The sequence below is a fragment of the Alosa alosa genome, chromosome 7 (assembly GCF_017589495.1).
Source record: "Alosa alosa isolate M-15738 ecotype Scorff River chromosome 7, AALO_Geno_1.1, whole genome shotgun sequence".
Taxonomy (NCBI): domain Eukaryota; kingdom Metazoa; phylum Chordata; class Actinopteri; order Clupeiformes; family Clupeidae; genus Alosa; species Alosa alosa.
The window spans coordinates 25,564,149-25,592,138 of record NC_063195.1 but is presented as its reverse complement, the minus strand read 5'-3'; the positions used below and the strand labels follow the sequence as shown (position 1 = coordinate 25,592,138).

Genomic DNA, 27,990 nt, shown 5'->3' with positions numbered 1-27,990 from the left:
ATACTCAAGATATAAGTTTTTTTGTGTAAGGAGGTCATCCAGCACCAAAAATGGAATGTTCGGCACGGGCACGAAAGGGTTAATCGGGATCCGCTTACTGTACAGAGGAATATTCGGTGAGGTCTGCTGTTTATTTCGATATATGGTTTGCTATGTTTTGACCAAGGTGTTCGTGAAAAATGGGTGTGGAGATCAGGCTTGGGCAAAATTCCAGAACTGAATTAAAACTGGCTCTTAAATTCCAATTCAATTCTTGAATTTCACTTGCATTTCAATTGTGGTAGCAAACAGGAAGCAGAATTGCAATTCAAATTGTGCACAACCCTGGTGGAGATGGACAAAGCGAGGTGTGCACAATGGAAATATGATTAAACGCCATGCATACTGCAAACTGTTTGTCACAACACCTAGCTAATATCATTTGAAAATCAGGTTCTGCTCTTTCACATGATATCTGTGTAATTTATGTGTGATAAGTAGTCTGTGAGCAATTCAACAGAGAATAATGGGTGTGAATTTGGACACATTTTGTGTCCGTCGGCCACATGGCCAGAGTTTATGTTGTGGCTGTGGCCACCCCTGGCCACCCCTTGGTGGCATCCCTGGTTTTATTACATTACTAATAATGTATGGTGTTCTTTATACAGCATCATCATCACAGCATCGTGTTCTGTAGACATCACAGTAGATCAGTCTCCCCATTCCAAATGGCTCTTGCTGAAAAATGCCGCAAATTGGTGAAGCACCTTTACACCTCAATGTCCACATTTTCTGTGACATGTTCGTGGAGGGATGCCTTCTCTGTCCTTGTGTGCCAAACCAAAACCTGTGGAATCAGGAAAACAGTTTGTAGTAATTATGATGGTCAACAGGGCCATTAACCAAGCTTTTACACACAAATTAACTAATTAATTTACAACTAATTAACTTTTACAAACGTTTAAATCCACACAATTGGTGAGGTATCACATAAATATGACAAAATACCTTTTTTTCTGAGGTGTCTTACTCTTTTCACAGATTATTAAAAGGTGTGGTACATTGTTGTGCAACACCATTGGTAAATAAATATAAATATACATATTAAATGAAATTGTCACTTTGAACACTAACGATCTTTTAAGTTCTTCAAGAAAAGTTAAGTTTAAAATATGTTCATGGAATTCTCCCCATACCAACAACTGAAAACTTTATCTTGACTGGACAGAAGCGAACAGTGTCCGGAAATCTTACAGAGCACATATGGTCGCCATACAGTTGCATTAGTACGCTTCTCTACTCAGATTACCATCAATAATCATGTGACAACACCGGATCAAATTTGAAGTGTTGAGGATATAAATATGTGAATTACATAATAACCACCTGCTCATAAACATAAGCATAAGCATAAGCATACACGTGTGTGCAAGATGATATAAGCAAGAGGAAATATGCTGAACACAAGATACACAGTCTAGTAAGTAACCGTGGGAGAAATGGCCACAAATTAAGCACAAAACAAACACGGGAGTGTTAAGGAATATCATCATGCCAGATGAGCACATAAGGGGACGGGAAATATCCAGGTAATCATTGGATGTTAGCAAGTCAGATTGCCAGTACAAGTATTACATTTAGCAGGCTAAATAAACCCTCACACAGAGGAACAAGCAGTGCTTATAATAGAAGTGGATAGGTGTGATAAAGGCAAGCCATCAGCCTCACCTTTGTACAATTGTTTGCTCTGGGTTCGAGATACTCAAGCTTGGTGATTTTGCTCAGGAAGTCGGACTCCTGCATTCCGGCCTTGGCCCCCTTCAAATTGAAGCGAGCTTCGGGATTGGCCAGGATGAGGTTCAGATTAACTGCAAAGCCTAAGGGAGAGGAGGGGAAAAAGGGAATAAATAAAAATGTATATATATGGGCAATTCCATGCAAAACTGTCACATCCATAACGGCAACACAATGCCATGGTATTTATGGCGTTATAGACATGACAGTTTTGCATGGAATTTCTGATACATTATATGTATATTTATATATTTATATGTCAATATTTGCCAAAGTATAACATTTTATGATATCCAGATGTCAGCAAAAGAGAAAGGCTCTATTATTATATAAGGGTGGTGGTAGCATAGTGTGTAAGGAGTTAGAATTCAGTTTCCAGAAACGTTGTGGGTTCAATTTCCATCGTTGTGCCCTTCAGCAAGGCACTTAACCCTGAGTTGCTCTGGGGAGACTGACCCTTAAACTGTAATTTACATACAGTATGTTAGTCCCTTCGGATAATAGCCAAATGTATGTTAGTCCCTTTGGATAAAATGAATAGCTAAATGAATAGTTATAAGCATACTTGAATGAACCATAAAACCAGCGTGACAGATAATGACAGTTTGTAGCCATCATGTAACTGCTAGCAGTGAGACACGTATTCACAATGAAGCACACGCTACCTGAACCCTCATGTGCACTGTACACTGACAGACTAATCGGCGGCTAATGTGATTCCCCCAAATCAGACAGCGTAATGATGTGGTTCTCAACATTGTTCCTCGGGGCAGAGCCAGCCCTATGGACAGGTCATCTGCCAGACAAATTAGGCCTATTTTCCTGTCAAAGTTTTCTCTTTGGATTCCTTGTCAGAACCCATACTGGAACAGATTAAAACACGGGGCCTCTTGAATTTTGTCCAAAAATTCAATATGGCGGCCTTAGTCCAAAATGGCACATTTTTACACTTTTGGCTATGCTATACGGACATTTTCATTAAAAACAGTGTCATTTTAGCAAAATACATCTATCAAATACAAATTTACAGAGGTTAACTCATGATTATAAAACCCTAAGTAAATTATAATATTGTCAGAGATGGAAATGATCTTAGTTACCAGTCTTTGCTATCATCTTTTTCATCCACTATTACACTTGCAAAAAAGGAATTCTATCAGAGCAAGATTGAGAGCTAACCTGACTCCGCCAGATGGATGCTTCGCATTTGCTCTGCATGTCCATCTGGGAACTTTCCGTTGGAGAACTTTTGGGAAGGGGCGAAAATACTGATTAGCTGATTGGATGAACCATCTGTCTATCACCACCTATGTTGGTTATCGACGGGCCAAATCAACCAATCAGATGAACGAAGTGTTCTTCTAATGCCTTCGTTTAACATACAATTACATTAGGTAACGTAACTAACGTTAACGTTTTTAAACTTACCATTTGCATGTGACATGACCCTCATCAACAAACCTCATCCCCACCAAGTTTTCACGGTAGGCCCAACACTTCTGAAGAAAGTATATTCCTCCATTATGGACTGGAATCGGCCGTGGAGAATGTCTGTGTCGTTCATTCCTCCCAGCTGCATGGCTGAGACTCATAGCTTCACAGCTTCCCCAGGAATACTTTCTAATTCGGATAAAACTTGCGCGATAGCTACGCTCATCTCATCTGTGGATGCTGTCATGTTGTACGTTGCGTCACACCTAAACCCGCCTCAAAACCAATGCTGATTGGCCGTTCGTTTGGTGAACTGCTCCAAATATTCTCTATCGAAAAGATGCCAGACTGATCTGCAAATGGAAAACTGAAGCTCACGAGGCTAATTGAAACTTTTTTCAACTTTCAAGTCTCTTCTCAATCCTCCACCACCACCATCAGCTACTTCACTGTCAGCAGATGACTTTGCAACATTTTAAACTGAAAAAGTTGCTAAAATAAGTGCTCAGTTTAATGAGCCTATAAGGAGAGTTTTGCATGTGTGGCATCGTTGGACTCTTTCTCTCCTCTTAATGAAGAAGAGGTTCCTCTACTGCTTCAGCAAAGTCATCAAACAACATGCCCTTTGGATTTTGTCCCATCTATTCTTCTGCAGTCTATCGCACCTGCTGTTTTGCCGGCAGTCATGCATGTGTTCAATACTTCACTCAGTTCTGGAATAGTTCCTTCTTCTTTTCAACAGGCATGCATGGGTTACACCTTTGCTAAAGAAACTACAGTTCATCCAACTGATGTGAAGAACTACAGACCTGTCTTCCTTTCTTATTGGCTTTGGAGAAAGTGGTCGTTAAGCAAGTCTGTGACTTCCTATATCAGAACAACCTGCTAGACCAGGGATGCCGTGGACCATTAAATTTAAATGTATTGCGTATTTGTGCAAAATTAACATTCTATAAAAAAGACAATTTTTTTTAAGAAAAAACAAACACTAGTCTTTACTGTACGTACACACCGCCGCCGACTTGAGCTTCCAAAGATTCAGGAAGTCATTCATTTTCAATGGAAGCCGGTTTCTCTCAGCTGCAAGAAGCGGCAAATCCGTCGGCATCGCATTTTGGGCGTCTTGAGCGACTTGAGCGTCAAGGAGAAAGTTGAAAGTAAGTCAACTTTATGGTAATGAGCTATGACACGGTTCAGCAACCAATGACCAGCAACCAATCGGAATAGATGGCCTTTAAATAAAGTAGTAAGATAGAACATGATCGAATGTAAAATGCTGCCTCGTCAGAGCGGCCAAAGTGTCCAAAGCTTCCCTGTACTTTTTTGATAAGCGTCTCTGACAGGGCGACCCGAGCATCGTTGGAAGCTCAAGTCGGCGCCGGTGTGTACGTACAGTTATACTGTGCTTATCTTTGCACTGTGTTTACAGTGCTTGAATTAATATTATCAAATGCATCCATTTGGCTGTTTTAAGGAGTAGAAATATACAGTCTATCTGAAACAATCAAAATCTTTGAAGAAAAGCATATATGGAGCAATTTTATGTCTTGGAATAAAGTTATTTGCATCAATATGAATTAATAATTTATATTAGGGCTGTCAATCGATTAAAAAAAATAATCTAATTAATTGCATACTCTGTGATTAATTAATCTAAATTAATCGCATATATATTTTTTGCTGTGAAAGTATTTTAAATATTTAAATTCTAATGAATCATTGAATAATCAGCATTAGTGACATTAAAGTTCAAAAACTCAAAAACTTATTATTATTTTCACTGTTCAATTAATTGCCATAATAATCTATGATATGACCTAATATGCTAAGGAAATAAATTCAAAAGTGCTTCGGGAAGAAGTTTTTTTTTCACATACAAGGCATTTCATTGCAGAGGACTTCATTTTCAACACTTTATTTTTTATCAACACCATCAGGCCGTTTTTTAAAAGTAAATGTTCCAATCAATGATCCAGGCAGCACGTTTTCTTCTCTCTCCTTCATATTACAGTCTAAATTTTACTGACTAGAACGGCTCGGGGTCAAAGGTCATACGGAATCGATTAATCTGCACTCATTTTTTTAATCAGTTATTGTTTCTCAAATTAATTAATCAAAATTAATCGGTTATTTTGACAGCCCTAATTTATATAGAACACAACATGCCCTTATGGGACAAATTGACACATTCTTTAGAAAAATCATTTTTTTTTTCTCCAGGAATGGAGACATACTGCACTTAAATGGAAACCATATTTTTAAAAACTTGTTGTGCAACACAATATCTTTCCATACATTTTAAGTTGAAGACATATTAAGGAATAATAAAATAAATATTCATACAATATCAATACACATAAGTAACAAACAAAATATTATTACAAATAGATTTGATTGAGCAATGACCATTCAGATTAACTAGCTTCAGGCGTGCCTGCAGGTGTAGCACAGCACGTACCCTGCGTACCATCAGGCTACTAACGAGAGAGAATTTCCCCTGTAGGCTATTCATAAGTTGCCCTACCATAACTTCCCAACTCTGCACAGTGTCCCATTAACTGCATGACAGTAGTCTATTTACAATGAAAGATTCCTTTCTGTAAAGTAATTGCGTTCAAAATCAACTCAACTCAACTCAACACAAAATTAGATAGGTGTGCGTACCATAGCATTCATTCCTGCAGGCGCCCCTGACTAGCTTCTCCTCAGCCTTCCTCACACTTGTCATCATCATATCACGACTATGGATCTGCACTGACAGAAGCTCAATAGCACCCCCTACCGCCCCGTCTGAAATGCAACCAGTTTTTGAGTTGATAGAACGTTGAGACAGAAAATTCTGACCAGAGCGCGGGCCAAAAAAAAATCGATGGCGGGCCAAATTTGGCCCGTGGGCCCAAAATTGGGCAGCCCTGTGCTAGACCTTATGCAGTCTGGTTTCAAGAGTGGTCATTTGCACCATCACCATGACACTCACTCACACAGAGCACCTATCTTACCTTACTATGCACAGAGAATCCCAGGCATTGCAAGTGCCTCTTGATTAATCACCCACTATGTGGATACTGTTTTTAGAATTGATTTAGATTAAGTGTTATTTAGTATAATTTGTATTTTAGTATATTCTTTATCTTCTACTGTCCTTATTGCTTAGTTGTGTTTTTTATATTATATACTTTTAATTACTTTTTTCTGCTGTTAGTGAATGTGTGTGTGATGCCTGTATGCTACTGAGACCTTGAATTTCCCCTGGGGATCAGTAAAGTATCTATCTATCTATCTATCTTGAATTTCCCCTGGGGATCAATAAAGTATCTATCTATCTATCTATCTATCTATCTATCTATCTATCCTATCTATCATTCTACTGAAACTGCTCTACTGTGTGTGACTGAAGCATTAAGAGTAGGTAAGTCCTCTGCTTAGTCATCTGTATTAATTCTACTAGACTTATCTGCAGCCTTTGGTAAACGAGCATCCTGTGAGGTAGGATTCAAACCAGGAGAGAGCAGAGCCGGAGATTCCCATGTTCGAGAGTATAGAGAGAAGGATGCGGTGATTAACCTTGTCAAAGGCAGCCGATAATTCAAGCAGAATGAGTACTGATGACTGAGCGGTCGCCCTGGCTTCCTTTGGGGCTTCTGTTACAGACAGCAGAGCTGTTTCGGTAGAGTGCCCGCTTTTGAACCCAGATTGATTTGGACCCAGAAGGTTGTTCTGTGAAAGGAATTCAGAGACCTGTTTGGAGACTGCTCGTTCAATACTTTTGGATAGGAAAGGTAGGAGTGAGAGAGGCAGTTCTCAACTTGAGGCGTTGTTACCCGGACCGTTTTGAACGTTGTTGGAATGGTGCCAGAGGTTAGCGAAGCATTGATGACGTGTGATAGCTGGTGTGATGGTCAGGCGGATGGACTGAAGTGGGCTCGTAGGTATAGGGTCCAACAAGCATGTGGTAAGATGGCTACATGTCAGGAATCTAGATATCTCACTCACGGAGAGAGGCACGAATGCTGAAAAAGATGTTCCAGCCAGGGGCGGAGCCAGAGGGATGGCTCTGGGTGGCACAGGCCACCCTTCAGATTCAATTACCCACCCCAGGTGCCACCCCCAAATCCTAGTCTACGATTGGCCATTAACCCTTAGAACCCGATTGACGCAAAGTGCGTCAAAAAACACACCCTTTCTTCTCTGTTACATTGCTCCGGAACTGTTCATCGCAGCGAGATGAAACCTTTATTGCATGACAGAGCAGAAGTGGGGCTTTCCAAAGAGACTACACACTTGTCTAATCAAATTGCATCATATTTACAGTCTATACTTCTCTGCGTTCACCTGCGCACCCATTACTCTCGTTTGAATTACTCACGGACCCCTGATCGGATAGATATGCCACGCATGTCAGATGAAAGAGGAGACTTAGACCTATCATTTGATACCAAGTACATCCTTCTGTGTTATAAAACAGACGAAGTGACAGCAAAATAATAACTTCATATAGCTGGACTTACCCCACGTTTTTGTCTGTTCTTGTGGCAAAGTTTATAATCCAACGCTATTGTGTGTTTCTCTATGGCAAAGCATGTTCATAATCCGGTTTTGAGATCCTAGCAAATTCCTGCATGGCATCCAATTCAAGGCTCACATTGCATCCCAGTTTGTTCAACAAAGAAACACCTTTTTTGCCTTTACTTTGTTCATGGCAATGCAGTAAAAAGTTGAGAATCATTATGAGTGCATACACCATAGGCATGCAGGCTAACACGCAACCTCGGGTCAAGTCAGGTCAGATCAGTTCGTGTCACAGATATGGAGCGCAGAAAGGTCATTTTTCATCACTAAATAAAAAATGGCATTTATTTCGGGGCGGTGGTAGTGTAGTGGTTAAGGAGTTGGGCTGGCGTGCAGTAGCCTGAAAGTTGTCGGTTCAATTCCCCCACCGTTGTGCCCTTGAGCAAGGCACTTAACCCCAAGTTGCTCCGGGGACAATGTGATCCCTTGTAATATAGCTGACATATGTAAGTCACTTTGGTCAAGAAGTGTCTGCTAAATGTAATGTAATGTAATTTCCGTAAATCACACACCACATATTTCTGTAAATTGCCAAGCCCCAGAGTATCCCTCCAACATGGCAATTATATTGCCCGATTCAGGACAGTCTGCCCTACACACACATTAAATGCATGTAGAGCAATGAGCTTGCTGTGTTTAGATACGTGTCGAAATATAAGAATTTTTATTTTTTATATTTTAATTCTTTAAAAATCTAAATAAAATCAATGCTAGTACTAATACTTGAAATGTATTAGTGACCAGAATAAATCCTTATGAATAAAGGTATAGTAAAAATGCCCTAAAAACAGCTTAGGGTTCTAAGGGTTAACATGGTCTAAGGCGGGACCTTTCTTGATGCATTTGCAGCAGTTTGAAGTGTCAGACAATAGAACTGTAAGTGGCAAACACACTTGTCTTTATTGGCCTACAGGCTACTGCTTGTGCTAACACACAAAGATATCTATTTACCTATTGCATCTGCCAGTACATTTGCTAGGTCATTAAGTGTTAACTGTAACTGCTTTTGTTTTCAGTCTTCCGAACGTTTACAATGTCAAAATGCAGCAACAGCATATTACATGCAAGTGTAACCCGCGTTGTGTTGAACCTGCACACGCCCGGACTCGAACCCGCCCACAAGCACAGCTAAGCTAGCTGGCATCCGTTACACTCACCCCCCTAAACCTCACTCCCGATCCAGGTCACGGCACCAATGTAACCTGCGTTGTGTTGAACCTGCGCGATTCAGCCCTGCACAGGCCCGGACTCGAACCAGCGAAAGCAGCACCTCGGATCGGGAGGCGAGCGCGCTAACAATTGAGCCAATAGCCCAGGCTACTGGCTCGCATGCCAGCAGCACTCTTGAGGCGTCGGGGAGTGAGGTTTACCAACGGTCCACAAGCACAGCTAAGCTAGCTGGCATCCGTTACAGAAGGATGATACTTTTTGGGTCCTTTCAATCTCCACTATGCAGCAGATCTAATTTGAACGTTATTGTTATGATACTCCATTTAATTAGAACGTTATCGTTATAGCCAGAGATTATAATTAAGGTGTGCCTATGAGAACCGACTGAAAGTGAGGAGAGACGTGACAGTTGGGATGCAAATGACATGAAAATATAAATTGTGCCTATTGTGCTTTAAAAATTAACGTGATCGCGTAATGACAATCAAAAACCGCACATGAAAATAGGATATGGCTACTCGCAAAAATAATTCACTTTCAGGCTGCACCATGATTCATTTCCAAACTTAAATGAAGATCTAAGTAGGAAAAAATAAGCCATAAACTATTTTAAGGCAGAATACAAATTCAGTTCCTATTTTAGAGATGGGTTTTATAGACCTATAAGTCAATTCAACACGTGAACTGCTTTGTTTATTGATTATCAAAGACTGTGTAACCGATTGGCCAAAGTAAGTTATTAATGTTTGGGAAAATATCCTTTGGACAGACATCAAGAACCTCGATCATCAGTGAGGGACAGGAGTAACCAGCACTTACTTTCACTCTTAATTTGCTGTGCAAACAGTCAGATCAGACTCCAAAGGCGAGTCCATAATGCGCGCAAGCTGCGTTTTGACGGGTGCAATGTGAGGCTACTGTGCAAGACGGTGTCTTCACAGAGTGAACAAACAAACACTCAACCATGCATGTAGCCTAATGAGTGTCCAAGGTAAGCTATTCATGTTTTGCTTGTTATGATAAGCTATTATTGGATCAATAAAGTATCTATCTATCTATCTCTAGCTTATGGTTGTTTTTTGTTGACACTACAGCAGGTTAGAATGTCAAGAACAGACAAGCATAGCCGTGAAAGCCGAAAATATTTCAGGTGTGCCAGACCGACGATTGGATGTCACAGGCACACCCAATTCATTTTAGTTTAGTTGCAAACAGAAAATGTCTAGCTAGCATCATGTCATTACATGCTTCCATTTCCAAAGCAATGGAGGCTGTTTATACCAACTTGATATTATGCATATCATTGTTAATATTGTGCTATAAATGTGGCACAAACAATGCTAGAGTTTGTGGATTAGCCACAGTCTATGGGCCCTATCATGACATTCTAAAGTGCATCGTCACTCGTCAAAAGTCTATTCAAATTTAGTAGGATGTCCAGTTCACATTGGGAGGGGTTTCGCTATCAAAAGTGGAGCGCATGGCGTAACAAGGTGTTCCTAGGTCTTTTAATCAGTCATATGGGTGTGTTTGGGGCGTAACATAATTTTAAACCAATGAGAATGACATCTGTCATTCCCTTTAACGGCGCAACGCGCGATATGTCAAATAAATGCATCGGTATTTTGGCATTCAAAGGCGCATTTGAAGGAGGCTGCTTGCGAGACCGTATAGAATAGTCATTCTTAAATCATGCTTTACTAAAACCTAGCATAGCCTTCACGCATTTGCACTCGTCTATTTGAACTCATTGTCAAAGTGAAACTAACTTCACCAAGGAGTCAGTCAACGACAAGACAGTTATATGCAGTTACTTTCACTATTGACTGACAATGGGTTACCACCGAAAACATAGGCTGGAAAAAGCAACACTTACCCTAATATTGCTCAAATGACTGAATAAAACAACATTTATCCTGCAGAGGAGTTGCTTATATCTCGTGACAGTGCGTCTTCAGCTGTGCTCCATACGTGTCTCTCGCCTCTCCCCTAATCACTTTTAACCGTCATTACCAATTTGCAAATGATGGTGAATAACTACTCATTATGAGATGTACACTATTTCGTAATATCTTTGTTCTAATTATGTTTCCCATTGTAATCGTGCAATTTGTAATGCTTTGCATGGACGTGCGCTGGTGTGCGTTCATGAATGATAGAAGGATGGTGCGTGCACCTGCCACCTGCCGATGGTGCGTGCACTGGTGACATGCGCTCTTAAAATAGCATATGAACAACTCGCCATTGACTTCTGACCAGGTTTAGGTGGTGTATGATGGCGATTTTTAGGCTAGGACCCTCCCTAGGTTGTTAATTGCCACACCCCTGGGCGCAATGCTTAAAAAATAAACGTGCAAAATACCGAATTCAACTTTGCGCGGGTGAATAACGAGTATTACGCCATGCTCTGGTGACCCAAAATACAGCCCTATATGTGAATGGAGCTGGCAAAAGATTGTTATGTAGACTCAAGAAACTGATCATTAATCATCCAATCGGAAGACATGGAACCGTTTATGTGTGGTTGCCCTGCAACAAGTTACCCCACGTGAAAATTTAATTAACTAGATAAAATATGACTGCCGCCCAGTCCAGCACATGTTTTCCACAAAAATAAGTCACGCTGAAAGGCATATATGATTCTAACTATCTCACTGAATTGCATTATGCACACTCAATTCTCACTGGTATCTGCTAGACAACAAGTACCAAAACATGATTAGTTCATAGATTTCACATGTAATATACATTTTATACAACTCCACCCCCATCTTGCCTGTTCATAATTCTGAGAAATTCTTGAATTGTGTGCATGTGTGCGTGTACATGTTTATGTTTATGTGTGTGTGGGTGGGTGTGTGTGCGTGCATGTGTGTGTTTGCCTGTTTATGTGCCTGTGTGTGTGCATGTGCATGCATGCGTATATATGTCTACTGTGTGAGTATGTGTCATACGTAGGATTACTGTGAATGTATGTGTGTGCGTGTGTATCTGTTTATGCACATGTGTGCATATGGAATGGGTTTACATGACCCCTGGAGGCAAACATACGCAAAAAATTAGTCATCCTAGGCCCTACAGTTATCAAGATATTCACAGAAAACTCTGTCTGCCCTACCCTCCTTTCGGGGGGTCCAGTCCAGCAGGGGGGCTACAGATCAAAACGAAAAGCGATGGTTCCATGCTATCCATGTGGGGTTACATGCCCACCAAGTTTCGTGTACCCCGGTCTTTCAGTGTCCCGGGAATCCTTGTTGGTGTACGGTCACTAAATGTACACATAAATTATTTTATTGTAAGGCCCCCCATGAACGAAAGTCCACAAAACTTGGCATGCATTCGGAGGGTGTCGTAATGATCCTACACTTTCAGTTTCGTGCAGTTTTGACCATGTCAGCCAGAGATATTGTGATGAAAACACCTAATGTTTTGCTTTTCAATTTTTAACTAGGTGACGCTATACATGAAATAAGTGGTAATGGGATAGGTTGACATGCCCCCTTAAGACCAACATACAAAAAAGGTGGACCTCCTAGGCCCTCACGGTTCTCGAGATATTCACAGAAAACTGTCTCCGGCCACCTACAGGCCAGTTGGTGTATAGTAACATAAATTAATTTATTGTGTGGCCCCCATGAACGGAATTCCACGAAACTTGGCGTGCATTCAGAGGGTGTCATATTGATCCTACACTTCCAATTTCGTGCAGTTTTGACTACCGGTATGTTAGGTCACAGATACCTGCGATTACAACACCTCATTTTTACTTTTTTGTGTTTAACTAGGTGGTGCTATACATGAAATGAGTGGTTATGGAATGGGTTGACATGGCCCTTTGAGATCAACATACAATAAAATGGTCCTCCTAAACCCTACGGTTTTCGAGATATTCACAGAAAACTGTCTGCCCTACCCTCCTTTCGGGGGGTCCAGTCCAGCGGGGGGGGCTACAGATGAAAATGAAAACAGGAGGTTCCATGCTATCCATGTGGGGTTACATGCCCACCAAGTTTCGTGTACCCCGGTCTTACAGTGTCCCGGGAATCCTTGACGGAAATTTGGACATGCGAAAAAGAAAGAAAAACAAAATCTGACTAAACCTGTATGACCGCCACTTCGCTGCGCGGCGGTCATAATAATTTGCCCAGATTTGTTGTGATCATAATATTGAGATTCAGGAAGATCAAATTGCTCACAGACACAACACACTCCTTCATACCAATCTCAAGTTTCTTGAGAACTTTAAAGAAAATAAACAAATAGACAAAAAAGCAGGTCAAAATATTTTAATAGCTACAAAAATAGATGGCCATAGATATAAGTTATTGTGGGGGAGTATATTTGTATATCTTCATTTAATAGAATAGAATAAAATGGATTATATTTCAATGTCCCCATGATGGAATTGGTTTTAGCACAGCATAGCCCAGTGACAGACAACTTTGATAATTAACTTTAATATGTTTGTATTACATTTTATTTGAGTACAAAGAAATTTTATGTGAGAGTAAGATATTTGTGTTTTTTTGTCCTTCAATTTATGAGTATAGTGTTTGCATCTGGTTTCCCTAATGTATTTGTGTTAATTTCACATCTTGAGCCTGTTTCTGTTTATCTGGATATTTTGCCTCATGCCACCCTTGAATTAATCAGTGCCTCACTAGTGCCACCCTTGTTAAAAATGTCTAGAATCGCCACTGGTTCCAGCAACCACCAGAGGTTGCAATATCTCAGTACAATATCTGAGTCTGTCGCATCTTGTGGGCATATAGAGAATTGACTGCTGATTGCCGCCACTTTGTTTGTTAAAAAAGAGGCAAGGGTATCCGCAGGAAGGCTGGATGGAGGAGCAGGGGCTCCGCTAGGGTTGTATTCCATAGTACGCACCATATGTGGCACGTGGTTACGTGGGCTTATAGGGGTGTTTCACAATTTTTAAAAGTTCTGGGATGAGGGAGATTTCCCTCCCGGGATTTTTTTTTTAATTCTGGTTGGTAAACACACTATTTTAAGGAAGTTTTGAAAGGACAGAAACACCTTTACAAAGCAAGCGGCTCTGACTCAAATTAGGTGAACATACCTTATGCGCATTATAACTGCCCAACCCGCGAAAAAGGGAAAGAAAAGAAAAAATAAACCAATGAGTTTATGTCGCGATTGATAGAGAAAAACACAGTTATGGTAACTTAATAACCAGGGTCGGACTGGGAACAAAATTCGGCCCTGGCAATTTTCTCCTGGACCGGCCCACTATTGGACCGACGACCCCCCCCCCCACACACACACACAAGCCCACCCATAAATAACAAACACACAGTATCATGCTGTAGCAACACTTCATAAAATGAACCCAAACATTTAGATTTGGACCTATAGGTTATTATATAATCAGTATCGTAATTTCTGTCAACTATGACGATCTCCATGCATGTTCAGTAGCCTATATTTTTCATTTAGTCAAGCAGTGACATGTGGTTTAATCAGTGTTGGGCAAGTTACTTCAAAATCGTAATATATTATGTATTACTTATTACTGTCATTTCAAAGTAATTCATTACATTATAATATTACTGTCTCTTTGTTGTTGTAAGGCATTACACTACTATTGTATTACTTTTAAGTTACTTTTACCAAAATATCTAGAAATATGGATTTGGAATTCTAAATGCAGTTTATTATGCTCAATGCAGCTCATTGCACTTCTAATGGAGGGTGATGTGGTACGGAGAAACAAGTTGTAAATGAGACTACACTCAAACATATAAGCGATCTTCCGTATTTCTCCTGCTTCTCAAACTAATATCTCTTATGTGACTCCATCTGCTCTATTATTTCTCCTAAGGAGAAACAAGTTGTAAGTGAGACTAACATATAAGAGATCTCCTGTATTTCTCCTGCTTCTCAAACTAATATCTCTTATGTGACTCCTACTTGTCTTATTGCTATGTGTCTCATCTTTGACACACAAAAAGTAATACTTAAATTATCCTTAAAAGAGAATCACCATTTTGCCTCCTTAGCAACAGAAGGGATACAAATGAGAAGCAAAAGTTTCCTCTGGGAAGAGTGTTCTGTGTTCCTGTGATAGTTTTGGGTCTTTCAAGAAGGGTCTAAAGACACATCTGTTCACCATACACTTGGTTAATCTTATGGGTTATGGTTTGTATATTATAGTATTTGTTTATCTTCATTAGGCTATTGATCATTGATATTGCATTGGCATTATTGTTTATTATTGCTATTCTCTTTAATGTAGTTTAACATTTTAACATTTTAAAACTGTTCACTGTTAATGTTAACTATTGTATTGTTTTTATTTGTGAGTTGCTTTGGGCAAAAACGTCAGCAAAATCCCATAATCATATTGAATATTGAGATTGCACGTCCATCTGAGTCATCACCAGAGTCACAATATCGGTGTTCTCTTATATAGACAGGTCATCTGCCAGAAAAATTAGGCCTATTTTTTTGTCAAAGTTTTCTCTTTGGATTCCTTGTCAGAGCCCCGTTTTTGAACATTTAGTTTATCTAATGACAATGACATAGAAAACATAATTGAATCCACATATCCTTAAAGAAAGAACACAGTGAAGCAATAGAAAACACCATTCTAGGTTTGGTTGTTTAGAACAGAAAATCTGGTTGCCCATCTTAAAGGACAATTGCAGATATCTGTAATTCAGTTTTGACCAAAGATTCTAGATTGCTACGTTCTAGAATCTTTGGTTTTGACTAGGCAGAATGAGAGATCACGTCATTATGACTAGTGCAAATTATTATGCATGACGTTGTTCTATTTTAGATATCCATAAATATGTAATTTCCTTTCCCCGCCATAATCAATCAATTGTGGATATCTGAAATGACAATTATGGATAGGAAGAATGTAGTTGCAACATGAGGATATCTGAAATGTTTGTTTTGACTAGGCAAAACTGAATTACAGATATCTGCAACATATATCCAGTCTAGCTGTTATATGTTAAAATGGCTTGCCATAGCACTTGCCTGCCATGTCTGTACAGAATCTCCTTCCAGGGTATCTTGTGTACCAGCTCACTACTCTCCCGTCACGCACCAACGGCCGCTCGTACCGACGGGAGCCTATCAGCCCCACTGGCCACACCGACACATGCTTTGTGTAACGCATCTGGAGAGGAAAACGAAAAGGGTGGGGTGTTGTGTGAGCTTATTAGACGTTTTATACACAGTTTAAAACCAATGCAGTGTGACTTATGCACAAGTTGTCAAAAATCCCCAAATCAGATAATGGAGTTCCAAATCTGCTTGCAAATTTAACAATGACTAGTTCAGTACGATACAATGTAGACAATTTAATGTGGGGTTGGCAATTAGCCTAAGCCTTGATCCCGATATAGAAGTGTGAACACGAACCTCCTCGAAGACCTCCAGGTCGTATGTGTTGTCATCATCTCCGAAGTACACCACACCAGAGTCAAGGGGTCCCCTGTTCCGCCGAAGCCAGTCCAAGCCGAGGTTTCTCTGTTCGCTCCCTCTGGCCACGCATCCTGACTTGCAATAATCAGGTTTGGGGACATTCAGATGAGTGTACGATATCCGCAAATTTAATAAGAACTTAGCCACCAGGGGCGACTTAAAGTCGGCGTCCTCTACGACGATCCAGTGAAGGTTTGGGACCTGGCGCAAGGTGTTGCCCAGTTGGGTCAGGTCGGCCTTTTGCGTTGGTCTCGTGTGAGTTGGGGTGATGACGTAGATCACAGGTATGTCCAGCGGTGTCTCCTTGACAGACAAGTGAAGCATCACCGCCATGATGAGACCACAAGCCAGGAGGATGCAGATGGAATGTCGCATGGCAAACTTTGTCATTGTAACTACCAATGTGATGACCAGCGTCTTGGATGAAACCAAATTTTAATAGAACAGTTCCAAGTAAGTCCTTTTCACCTCTCTTTTGTTTGTCTTGGTTAATCTCTCCCCGGCTCATTCTCTGCTTCTGATCACAAGAGTGAGTTTGTGTCCACGTATCATCCACATGTCAGTGTCAGCAGCGACATTGTCCTTGCAAGATAAAAAGCAGGGGCGGAGCCAGAGGGGTGGCTCTGGTTGGCAAAGGCCACCCTTCAGATACGATTGGCCACCCCAGGTGCCACCCCCAAATCCTAGTCTACGATTGCCCATTAACCCTTAGAACCCGATTGGCGCAAAGTGCGTCAAAAAACACACCCTTTCTTCTCTGTTACATTGCTCCGGAACTGTTCATTGCAGCAAGATGAAACCTGTATTGCATGACAGAGCAGAAGTGGGGCTTTCCAAAGAGACTACACACTTGTCTGTACGATCAAGTATGAAAATAAAAAACCTGCGCACCCATTACTCTTGTTTGAATTACTCGCGGACCTGTGATCGGATAGATATGCCACGCATGTCAGATGAAAGAGGAGTGAAGGAGAAATTTTGGATTACTAAAATTTTTTTTTATATTCTGTATATGCTTTCTATACATTCAATACTGTGCATCAACTTTGCTTTGTCTGTCATTTGCTCTCTCCATGTCATGATTTTCTAATAAAGGTCATGCGACCCCCTTTGTCACGAGTTAAGGGTATTCTGCCTGAGGCAGTAATATTAGGAATATCCCGACAGGAACTAGACTATGGCAAGAGAATGCTGAAGGATGTATATGTAATGTATTGACCAATTATCTACTTACTTGGAGTAGCCACATGACTTGCGTATGGCGCATGGATCACATGCTATGTCCAAGAAGTGTATATGTATTGTTGTATTTCTGCATGTATGAGGATTTTTTGGAAAAGACCATTGCACTCATGTGATTTGTATTACCAATGTAATTAACATGTAAAAGATGGGGCTTCGCCCTAGAGAACTTTGAGTAGTGTTACTGGAACATGCTGTTGCTAGTGACCTGCTCCCGGTATCGTGAATAAACCTGCAGTGGTTCCTCACACCTGAGTGTTGCCTGGATATTTTTGACCACAGGAGACTCAGACCTATCATTTGATACCAAGTACATCCTTCTGGGTTATAAAACAGACGAAGTGACAGCAAAATAATAACTTCATATAGCTGGACTTACCCCACGTTTTTGTCTGTTCTTGTGGCAAAGCATGTTCATAATCCGGTTTTGAGATCCTAGCAAATTCCTGCATGGCATCCAATTCAAGGCTCACATTGCATCCCAATTTGTTCAAGAAAGAAACACCTTTTTTGCCTTTACTTTGTTCATGGCAATGCAGTAAAAAGTTGAGAATCATTATGAGTGCATACACCATAGGCACGCAGGCTAACACGCAACCTCGGGTCAAGTCAGGTCAGATCAGTTTGTGTCACAGATATGGATCTCAGAAAGGTCATTTTTCATCACTAAATAAAAAATGGCATTTATTTCCGTAAATCACACACCACATATTTCTGTAAATTGCCCAGCCCCAGAGTATCCCTCCAACATGGCAATTATATTGCCCGATTCAGGACAGTCTGCCCTACACACACATTAAATGCATGTAGAGCTATGATCTTGCTGTGGTTAGATACATGTTGAAATATAAGAATTTTTATGTTTTATATTTTAATTCTTTAAAAATTAAAATAAAATCAATGCTTGTACTAATACGAATGGGGGACAGGAGTAACCAGCACTTACTTTCACTCTTAATTTGCTGTGCAAACAGTCAGATCAGACTCGGCGAGTCCATAATGCGCGCAAGCTGCGTTTTGACGGGTGCAATGTGAGGCTACTGTGCAAGACGGCGGGTCAGTCTTTCCAGACTTTATGCCAACTCTCTTTCAAAAGACAGTAAGCTATTCAACTGCCGTGGGTGCATTGAGGACATAATGGGTGTCTTCACAGAGTGAACAAACAAACACTCAACCATGCATGTAGCCTAATGAGTGTCCAAGGTAAGCTATTCATGTTTTACTCGTTATGATAAGCTACTATGGTTGGTTTTTGTTGACACTACAGCAGGTTAGAATGTCAAGAGCTTATAATAAGCTGTTTTTATACACAGTTTAAAATCAATGTTATGCCACATGCAGTTAGTGACTCATGTAGGCCTACAAGTTAGAAGCCAACTGGTCAAAACTCCCCACTCCAAATCAGATAATAGAGATCCAAATATGCTTGCCAATTTAACTACTGAATGAGTAGTTCAGTGCGATACAATGTAGACAAGGGTTGGCAATTAGCCTAAGCCTTGATTCTGATGTAGTAGTGTAAACACGAACTTCCTCGGAGAGCTCCAGGTCGTATGTGTTGTCATCATCATCTCCGAAGTACACCACACCAGAGTCAAGGGGTCCCCTGTTCCGCCGAAGCCAGTCCAAGCCGAGGTTTCTCTGTTCGCTCCCTCTGGCCACGCATCCTGACTTGCAATAATCGGGTTTGGGGACATTCAGATGAGTAATACGATATCATAAAATTTAATAAGAAATTTAACTTAAAGTCGGCGTCCTCTACGACGATCCAGTGAAGGTTCGGGACCTGGCGCAAGGTCTTGCCCAGTTGGGTCAGGTCGGCCTTTTGCGTTGATCTCGCTGCAATGAACAGTTCCGGAGCAATGTAACAAAAAAGAAAGGGTCTATTTTTGACGCACTTTGCGTCAATCGGGTTCTAACAAATTAACGCGTATACTGGTCCTTACTGCATCGCGATTAACATGTTATGGCTGACATCCCTAATACAAACATAACGTTAACCATCTCCTTGCTTAACTAGTTGTAACTGCCGCTAGCTAGCTGAAGTTTACTGTCGTATAGATGTAGCAAACCATGTTCAATCTTTCTGCCAATTAACATTAGCCTACTATAACTTCATTGAGTAGGCTAAATGCCAAAATCCGATGTTGATCCGTCATCACTGCACCCTCGATTGACGTTTACCACAATGCCTAAATATGTGCGGATTTTTTGAACTTTTTTGAACACAGCCATACATACACAGCCATTTTGAACAGCCATAGCATAGGGCCTACATATGCACGTACTGTTTGTACAACAGGCAGGAGCACGCAAAATACATCATTCAATCTCTGGACGAAATTCTCGCTTGACCCACAGGCAAACACGCTGAGACCAGGTCGGGGGCCCAAGCAGTTGCTTGGTTTGCCTGTTGACAAGGTGCGCCTCTGAGTGTCAGCAGTGACATTGTTCTTGCAAGATAAAAAAGCCATGAGAAACCATATGCCAGCGTAATTATTAAGATGGGGGAGGAATGTTGATAAACTAGACAATCAAGCTAGAGTCCTTGAGACGTTCATGTAGCCTGTCTGTACTGTACACTACGAAACCAACCCCTTAATTTCACTCCTTGGGCAGTTCTAGCATTATGGATGTGACAGTTGGACTCATTGGTAAACAAAATGCCTTAGAGTAGGGGCAAAATTAGTATCAGTGAATTAATTTGCATAACTTTTAACCCATTTAAACCCAATTTTTTCCCAGACATGCAAATATGCAAATCATGTCTTATTAGCAACCCTTTTAAATAATCAAGATTTTTTTTTTTTTTAAGTAGAATAGTACATGAAAAAGTGAGTTTTATTACCGGTGGGATAATATGCGTATACTCAATTAAAGGTTGCTGAAATTGTTATTTTTTGTTAAAATAAGGGTATTCTGACAGGACTTTCCACACTGATATGAACACTGAGACCAATAGCAACAATAAATATGAAAAATATGTTAACATTGTTTATTTACCAGGAGCTTCGGCTCGTTAAAATAGAATGTGTGTGTCTGTGCTTGTGAGTGTGTGTCTGCATGTAGCTGTGAGAGTTAGTGTATATGGTGTGTGTGTGTGTATCTGCATGGGGTGTGAGTGCGTGTGTGTGTATCTGTAGGTGTGTGTGTGAGAGCAGCGGGCAAAGTGCATGCCGCGTGCAATGTAAAGTCCCCTAGTGTGTATGTTTGTGTATTTGTGTCTGTGTGTGTGTGAGTGTGTATATCTCTGTGTGTGTGTGTGTATATCTGTGTGTGTGTGTGTGTGTGTGTGTGTGTGTGTGTGTGTGTGTGTGTGTGTGTGTGAGTGTGTTTATCTGTGTGTGTTTATCTGTGTGTGTGTGAGTGTGTATGAGTGTGATATCTGTGTGTATGTCTGTGTGTGTGTGTGTGTGAGTGTGTATATCTGTGTGTGAGTGTATTTATCTGTGTGTGTGTGTATGTGTGTGTGTGTATGTCTGTGTGTGTGAGTGTGTATATCTGTGTTGTGTGAGTGTGTATATCTGTGTGTCAGTGTATATATTTGTGTGTGTGTGTGTGTGTGTGTGTGTGTGTGTGTGTGTGTGTGTGTGAGTGTGTGTGTGTATGCAGAGATGGGAAGTAACGAAGTACAAATACTTTGTTACTGTACTCAAGTAGATTTTTCAGATATCTTTACTTTACTTTACTATTTATTTTTGTGGTGACTTTTTACTTTTACTCCTTACATTTTAACACGAATATCAGTACTTTCTACTCCTTACATTTTACAAAACTGACTCAAATAATTTCAGTCAAATAATTTCAGTGGAGTTACCGTTATTATTTTTCGTGTCATCAATAGTGGATGTGAATATACGCTGCACTTGACGCACCACTACAAGATGACTCGACAGATTTGGGCGGCATTCATTTGCGGCAAATCATTGCAGCTTGATGGCAGTAACGTTAACGTTAGCACGTAGTAGTAGGCTATGTCTCAATTCAATTTAGTCAAAAACGCCCTCCTCCTCTCCTTGCCTTTAATGCTTCCCTTCTAGCTGCATTGTAGCCTATATCCTTAGCAATAAGTAGATGCAGCATTGGGTCTTGAACAGGGATGTAGTGGAGGCTAAACATAAGTAGTTTATCCACCTCTGAAAAGAATTTGTTCACCAATTACAACTGAACATTTAAAAATCACACTGTATTATCCACTATAATATAACAATATGTACACTCATCAACACTCTATGAACCACTTAATGCCACTTTTATAAACATTGGACAATAACCTCCACCATCTTCAAACAAGTTCTGAATGCCTTTTCTAAAAATCTGATACCGCATGGAGCACAAAAACTCGTGATCACAAAATTCATAGTTCACCCACCTCTTATTTTACCACTACATTGCTGGTCTTGAAATATTCACAGGAATCCATAGGAATTAATTATTCATGTTGTTTTATCCAATATTAGTTGTGCAGATGTATAGTCCATCTTATACACACCCATGAAGCCAACAAAGAAAATACAAAAATAGAGACTTTTGTGTAATTATTCCATTTTGTGTAGTCATTCTATGTCAGAACCTGACATACAATCCACAATAGTCTACAAGAAACCCCAGAAATGCATACTTTTATTGTCAGTATGCATTTTGGGTAACCAAAAGTCCTATGGGGGGTTTCAACAGGGCATTACCAAACGCATGAGCATACCTTGGCTAATAATGGTCTAAAGCAGGGTCGGACTGGGAACAAAATTCGGCCCTGGCAATTTTCTCCTGGACCGGCCCACTACTGGACCGACGACCACACACACAAGCCCACCGATACCAAAATCCCCCCCTGATTCCCCCCCATAAATAACAAACACACAGTATCATGCTGTAGCAACACTTCATAAACTGAACCCAAACATTTAGATTTGGACCTATAGGTTATTATATAATCAGTATCGTAATTTCTGTCAACTATGACGATCTCCATGCATGTTCAGTAGCCTGTATTTTTCATTTAGTCAAGCAGTGACATGTGGTTTAATCAGTGTTGGGCAAGTTACTTCAAAATCGTAATATATTATGTATTACTTATTACTGTCATTTCAAAGTAATTCATTACATTATACTATTACTGTCTCTGAATTGTAAGGCATTACACTACTATTGTATTACTTTTAAGTTACTTTTACCAAAATATCTGGAAATATGGATTTGGAATTCTAAATGCAGTTTAGTATGCTCAATGCAGCTCATTGCACTTCTAATGGAGGGTGATGTGGCACAACATAATGACTGAGCTATGCTTAAGGCTAACAACAGTAGAATGCAATAGGAGCAGTGATGGCTCATGATGCAATACAAGGAACAATCATAGCCAGAATTTTGTTTAAAGAAGACAAAAGGTCAAAGTCTGGTCAATTGTGATAGAAATGCTGTAACTTTAGGCATAGGCCTACTCATTAAAATCAACAGAGAGCCCACTACCTGTATATTGTAACCCAGAACTTAAAGACATGTCAAGATAGGCTACACAGTGCAGCTACTGGCCATTTTGGTGCCCTAACTGGTGAAATACAGTATTAACCTAAGTATGTCATCATATGGCCAACTATAAAGATGTAATCTGCCTGTTCCCAGGGATGGGTAGTATTCCTGAAACATGTAATATGTGTTTCAAATGCAAAATAGTAATTTTGTAATTTTAAAAATACTGCAAAGTGCTATATGTGAAAAACACAAAAAAAGTAGATACTACAGACAGGTGTAATGAATAATTGGTAATTAGGCAACAATGGTTTATGTTTATCGCAATCAGCTAATGTGAGAACATCTGTGTTCAACAACACTTACAGCTTTTCAGTGACAGCTATTGCTGAAGCATCAGCTCTGGTCTGAAGCACTGGTGTGAAGTGGTATGCAAGTAAAGATGAACAAGTTGACCTGTGCAAGTTCACATAAGGACACTGACAAAGGCAACCATGTCCCATTGTCTCCATGAAAATGTCAGATATCTCAAGCACAATGACATCAAAAAAGTAGATGTCAAGAACAGACAAGCATAGCCGTGTAAGCCAAAAATATTTCAGGTGTGCCAGACCGACGATTGGATGTCACAGGCACACCCAATTCACTTTAGTTTATTTGCAAACAGAAAATGTCTATGTCTATAGCTAGCATCATGTCATTACATGCTTCCATTTTCAAAGCAATGGAGGCTGTTCATACCAACTTGATATTATAATATCATTGTTAGGGCCCGAGCACCGACGGTGCGCACCAAGAGGTGCGAAGCCCTATTGTTTTTGGAAGGATTATTATTATTATTATTATTAGGGCCCGAGCACCGAAGGGCGCAAGGCCCTATTATTTTTGTAATGATTATTATTAGGGCCCGAGCAAAGGCCCCCTATTATTTTTTGTAATGATTATTATTATTATGGGGAAAAGTCCGAAGCACATCGGCGTCCAATGGCTACACAGGCATAGAGGTGCGAAGCCCTATTGTTTTGATCCAGATTATTATTATTATTATTATTATTATTATTATTATTATTTGTTCACGCTATTTTTGAGGTGGTTAGCATGGATGAAAAGTCTTGGAATTTGGCACACACATCTGGTATCACAATGGCTACACAGGCATAAAGGCATAAACAAAAACAATAAATGTGTCATAACTCACCATGCAAGGCTTGAAATGTTTTATATTTCACAGGTCATTGAAGACCATGTTAATGATAATATTCACATGCCCATAAATGCATAATGCAAGGCTTGAAATGTTTTATATTTCACAGGTCATTGAAGACCTATGCCAAACATGCCCATAATGCATGTTTGGCATAGCGCCACCAACTGGCAACAGAAAGAATGACAATTACATTTGATATCACATGATCAATTTTAACATACTACTCCTAGACGGTTTGTCAGATTCATGTGAAATTTGGCAAACATTATGCCAAGATGTCGCTGATGTTAAATTGTGAAGGGATTTTTGATATGTTATATATTTGATATGATTTTAATATCTCACAACATAAAGAGGAAATGTGTCATAAATCACAGTGCATTGAATGAATGGTCTGAAACTTCTCAGGTTAATAGATATCATGATTATGATGATATCCAGACACCCAATGGGCCTGCCTGACATAGCGCCACCACCTGGCCAAGCAGGAAATGTGCCAGAAATGGACAATGCCTTAAGTGATTGATCTGAAACTTTATAAAATATCGGATATCATTATTGTGATGATATTCACATTCGTAATTCACAGGCCTAGCATAGCGCCACCATCTGGCCAAGCAGGAAATGTGCCAGAAATGTTCTATGCTTTGAATGAATGGTCTGAAACTTCTCAGGTTAATAGATATTATGATTATGATGATATCCAGACACCCTATGAGCCTGCCTGGCATAGCGCCACCACCTAGCCAAGCAGGAACATGTGGCAGAAATTGGCAATGCCTTTATTGATTGATCTGAAACTTTACAAAATATTGGATATCATTATTGTGATGATATTCACATGTGTAATTCACATGCCTAGTATAGCGCCACCATCTGGCCAAGCAGGAAATGTGCCAAAAATGTTCAATGCTTTGACTGATTTATCTGAAATTTTACACAAAATTAGATATCATGATGATGAAATTCAAATGTCTTATTAACATGCCTTACATAGCGCCACCAATTGGCAAGATAAGGAATGTGTTTTTTCCATGTCTGTTGGATATCACCATCAGATGCATCAGATTAATCAGATTAGCACACACATCAAATATGTACATTTCAGAAGCGCACCACGTCGGTGCTTTGTTGGGTTCCGAAATGTCACGGGTTGCGGCCCGCAGGTGCTCGGGCCCGCCATTGCCGCTTGCGGCTATATTTGGAATTGTCATTCAACATATCTGTAACATAATTGTGACTAGTCGAAATGACAGATAGAGATGTCTGTAATTCAGTTTTGACTAGGCAAATTGAATTACAGATATCTGCAATGACTTCATTGAAAACAACATTCAACTCGCCACACATCTTAAAGGACAATTGCAGATATCTGTAATTCAGTTTTGGCTAGGCAGAATGAAAGTTAAAGATATCTCAAACGTCATTATGACTAGTGCAAATTATTGTGCATGACGTTGTTCTATTTTAGATATCCATAAATATGTAATTTCCTTTCCCCGCCATAATCAATCAATTGTGGATATCTGAAATGACAATTATGGATAGGAAGAATGTAGTTGCAACATGCGGATATCTGAAATGTTTGTTTTGACTAGGCAAAACTGAATTACAGATATCTGCAACATATATCCAGTCTAGCTGTTATATGTTAAAATGGCTTGCCATAGCACTTGCCTGCCATGTCTGTACAGAATCTCCTTCCATCTCGTGTTCCAGCTCACTACTCTCCCGTCACGCACCAATGGCCGCTTGTACCGAAGCCTATCAGCCCCACTGGCCACACCGACACATGCTTTGTGTAACGCATCTGGCGAGGAAAACGAAAAGGGTGGGGTGTTGTGTGAGCTTATAATAAGCTGTTTTTATACACAGTTTAAAATCAATGTTATGCCACATGCAGTTAGTGACTCATGTAGGCCTACAAGTTAGAAGCCAACTGGTCAAAACTCCCCACTCCAAATCAGATAATAGAGATCCAAATATGCTTGCCAATTTAACTACTGAATGAGTAGTTCAGTGCGATACAATGTAGACAAGGGTTGGCAATTAGCCTAAGCCTTGATTCTGATGTAGTAGTGTAAACACAAACTTCCTCGGAGAGCTCCAGGTCGTATGTGTTGTCATCATCATCTCCGAAGTACACCACACCAGAGTCAAGGGGTCCCCTGTTCCGCCGAAGCCAGTCCAAGCCGAGGTTTCTCTGTTCGCTCCCTCTGGCCACGCATCCTGACTTGCAATAATCGGGTTTGGGGACATTCAGATGAGTGTACGATATCCGCAAATTTAATAAGAAATTTAACTTAAAGTCGGCGTCCTCTACGACGATCCAGTGAAGGTTCGGGACCTGGCGCAAGGTCTTGCCCAGTTGGGTCAGGTCGGCCTTTTGCGTTGGTCTCGTATGAGTTGGGGTGATGACGTAGATCACAGGTATGTCCGGCGGTGTCTTCTTGACAGACAAGTGAAGCATCACCGCCATGATGAGACCCCAAGCCAGGAGAATGCAGATGTAACGTCGCGTGGCAAACTTTGTCATTCTAAACTAGTCTACTAATGTGATGACCAGCGTCTTGGATGAAACCAAATTTTAACAGAACAGTTTCAAGTAAGTCCTTTTCACCTCTCTTTTGTTAGTCTTGGTTAATCTCTCCCCGGCTCATTCTCTGCTTCTGATCACAAGAGTGAGTTTGTGTCCACGTATATCATCCACATGTCAGTGCAGAGGCGATTCTAGAGTCTGTGGGGGCCCCAAGCAAAAATTCCAAGGGGGCCCTACCGACAAGTTAACCATTATGTTATATCACCATTAGGTTTTTATGTTAAATAATAAAAATACAAAAAACGTATTATAAAAATTCTTATACTTTGAAATGTATCTCACAAAATATAATTTTGAGTGCATGGTGTATGCACTCATAATGATTCTCTACATCTTTTTACTGCATTTCCATGAACAAAGTAGAAGCAAAAAAGGGGTTTCTTTGTTAAACAAATTGGGATGCAATGTGAGCCTTGAATTGGATGCCATGCAGGAATTTGCTAGGATTTCAAAACCGGATTATGAACATGCTTTGCCACAAAAACAGATACAAATTCGTAAACGTGGGGTAAGTCCAGCTATATGAAGTTATTATTTTGCTGTCACTTTTTCTGTTTTATAACCCAGAAGGATGTCATTGATATCAGATGATAGCTCTGTGTCTCCTCTTTCATCTGACGTGCGTGGCATATCTATCCGATCACAGGTCCGCGAGTAATTCAAACGAGGGTGTGCAGCGTTGGTTTGTGTACATGACGTTATTATTTTGCAGTTACTTCGTCTGTTTGCATAAGCCAAAAGTATCGATATTCATGGTACCAATGGATAGCCCTGTGTCCCCTCTTTCATCTGATATGCTTGCCATATCTATGCGATCACGGGTTTGCGAGTAATTCAAACGAGAGTAATGGGTGAGCAGGTGAACGCAGAGAAGTATAGGCTGTAATATGATGCAATTTGATTTAATTTCATGATTTTCTTTTGTTTTCATACTTGATCGTACAGACAAGTGTGTAGTCTTGTTGGAAAGCCCCACTTCTGCTCTGTCATGCAATAAAGAAAGGGTCTATTTTTGACGCACTTTGCGTCAATCGGGTTCTAACAAATTAACGCGTATACTGGTCCTTACTGC

The 27,990-nt window shown here is 40.3% G+C and overlaps 2 protein-coding genes across 2 annotated transcripts; both read right to left on the bottom strand.

Annotated features, from left to right (window-relative positions):
- Positions 1 to 12: 12 nt before the first annotated feature.
- On the bottom strand, positions 13 to 17,038 carry LOC125297096 (galactosylgalactosylxylosylprotein 3-beta-glucuronosyltransferase 2-like). Its single transcript, XM_048247262.1, has 4 exons — positions 16,339 to 17,038; positions 15,952 to 16,093; positions 1,708 to 1,856; positions 13 to 826 (listed from the first exon to the last, which is right to left on the bottom strand). Exons 1-4 carry the CDS (start codon positions 16,789 to 16,791, stop codon positions 749 to 751), a joined length of 822 nt encoding a protein of 273 aa, XP_048103219.1. The 5' UTR covers positions 16,792 to 17,038; the 3' UTR covers positions 13 to 748.
- An 8,956-nt stretch (positions 17,039 to 25,994) lies between these two features.
- On the bottom strand, positions 25,995 to 27,022 carry LOC125297105 (galactosylgalactosylxylosylprotein 3-beta-glucuronosyltransferase 2-like). The gene is made up of 2 exons (XM_048247271.1): positions 26,412 to 27,022; positions 25,995 to 26,129 (listed from the first exon to the last, which is right to left on the bottom strand). Exons 1-2 carry the CDS (start codon positions 26,853 to 26,855, stop codon positions 26,043 to 26,045), a joined length of 531 nt encoding a protein of 176 aa, XP_048103228.1. The 5' UTR covers positions 26,856 to 27,022; the 3' UTR covers positions 25,995 to 26,042.
- Positions 27,023 to 27,990: the final 968 nt, after the last annotated feature.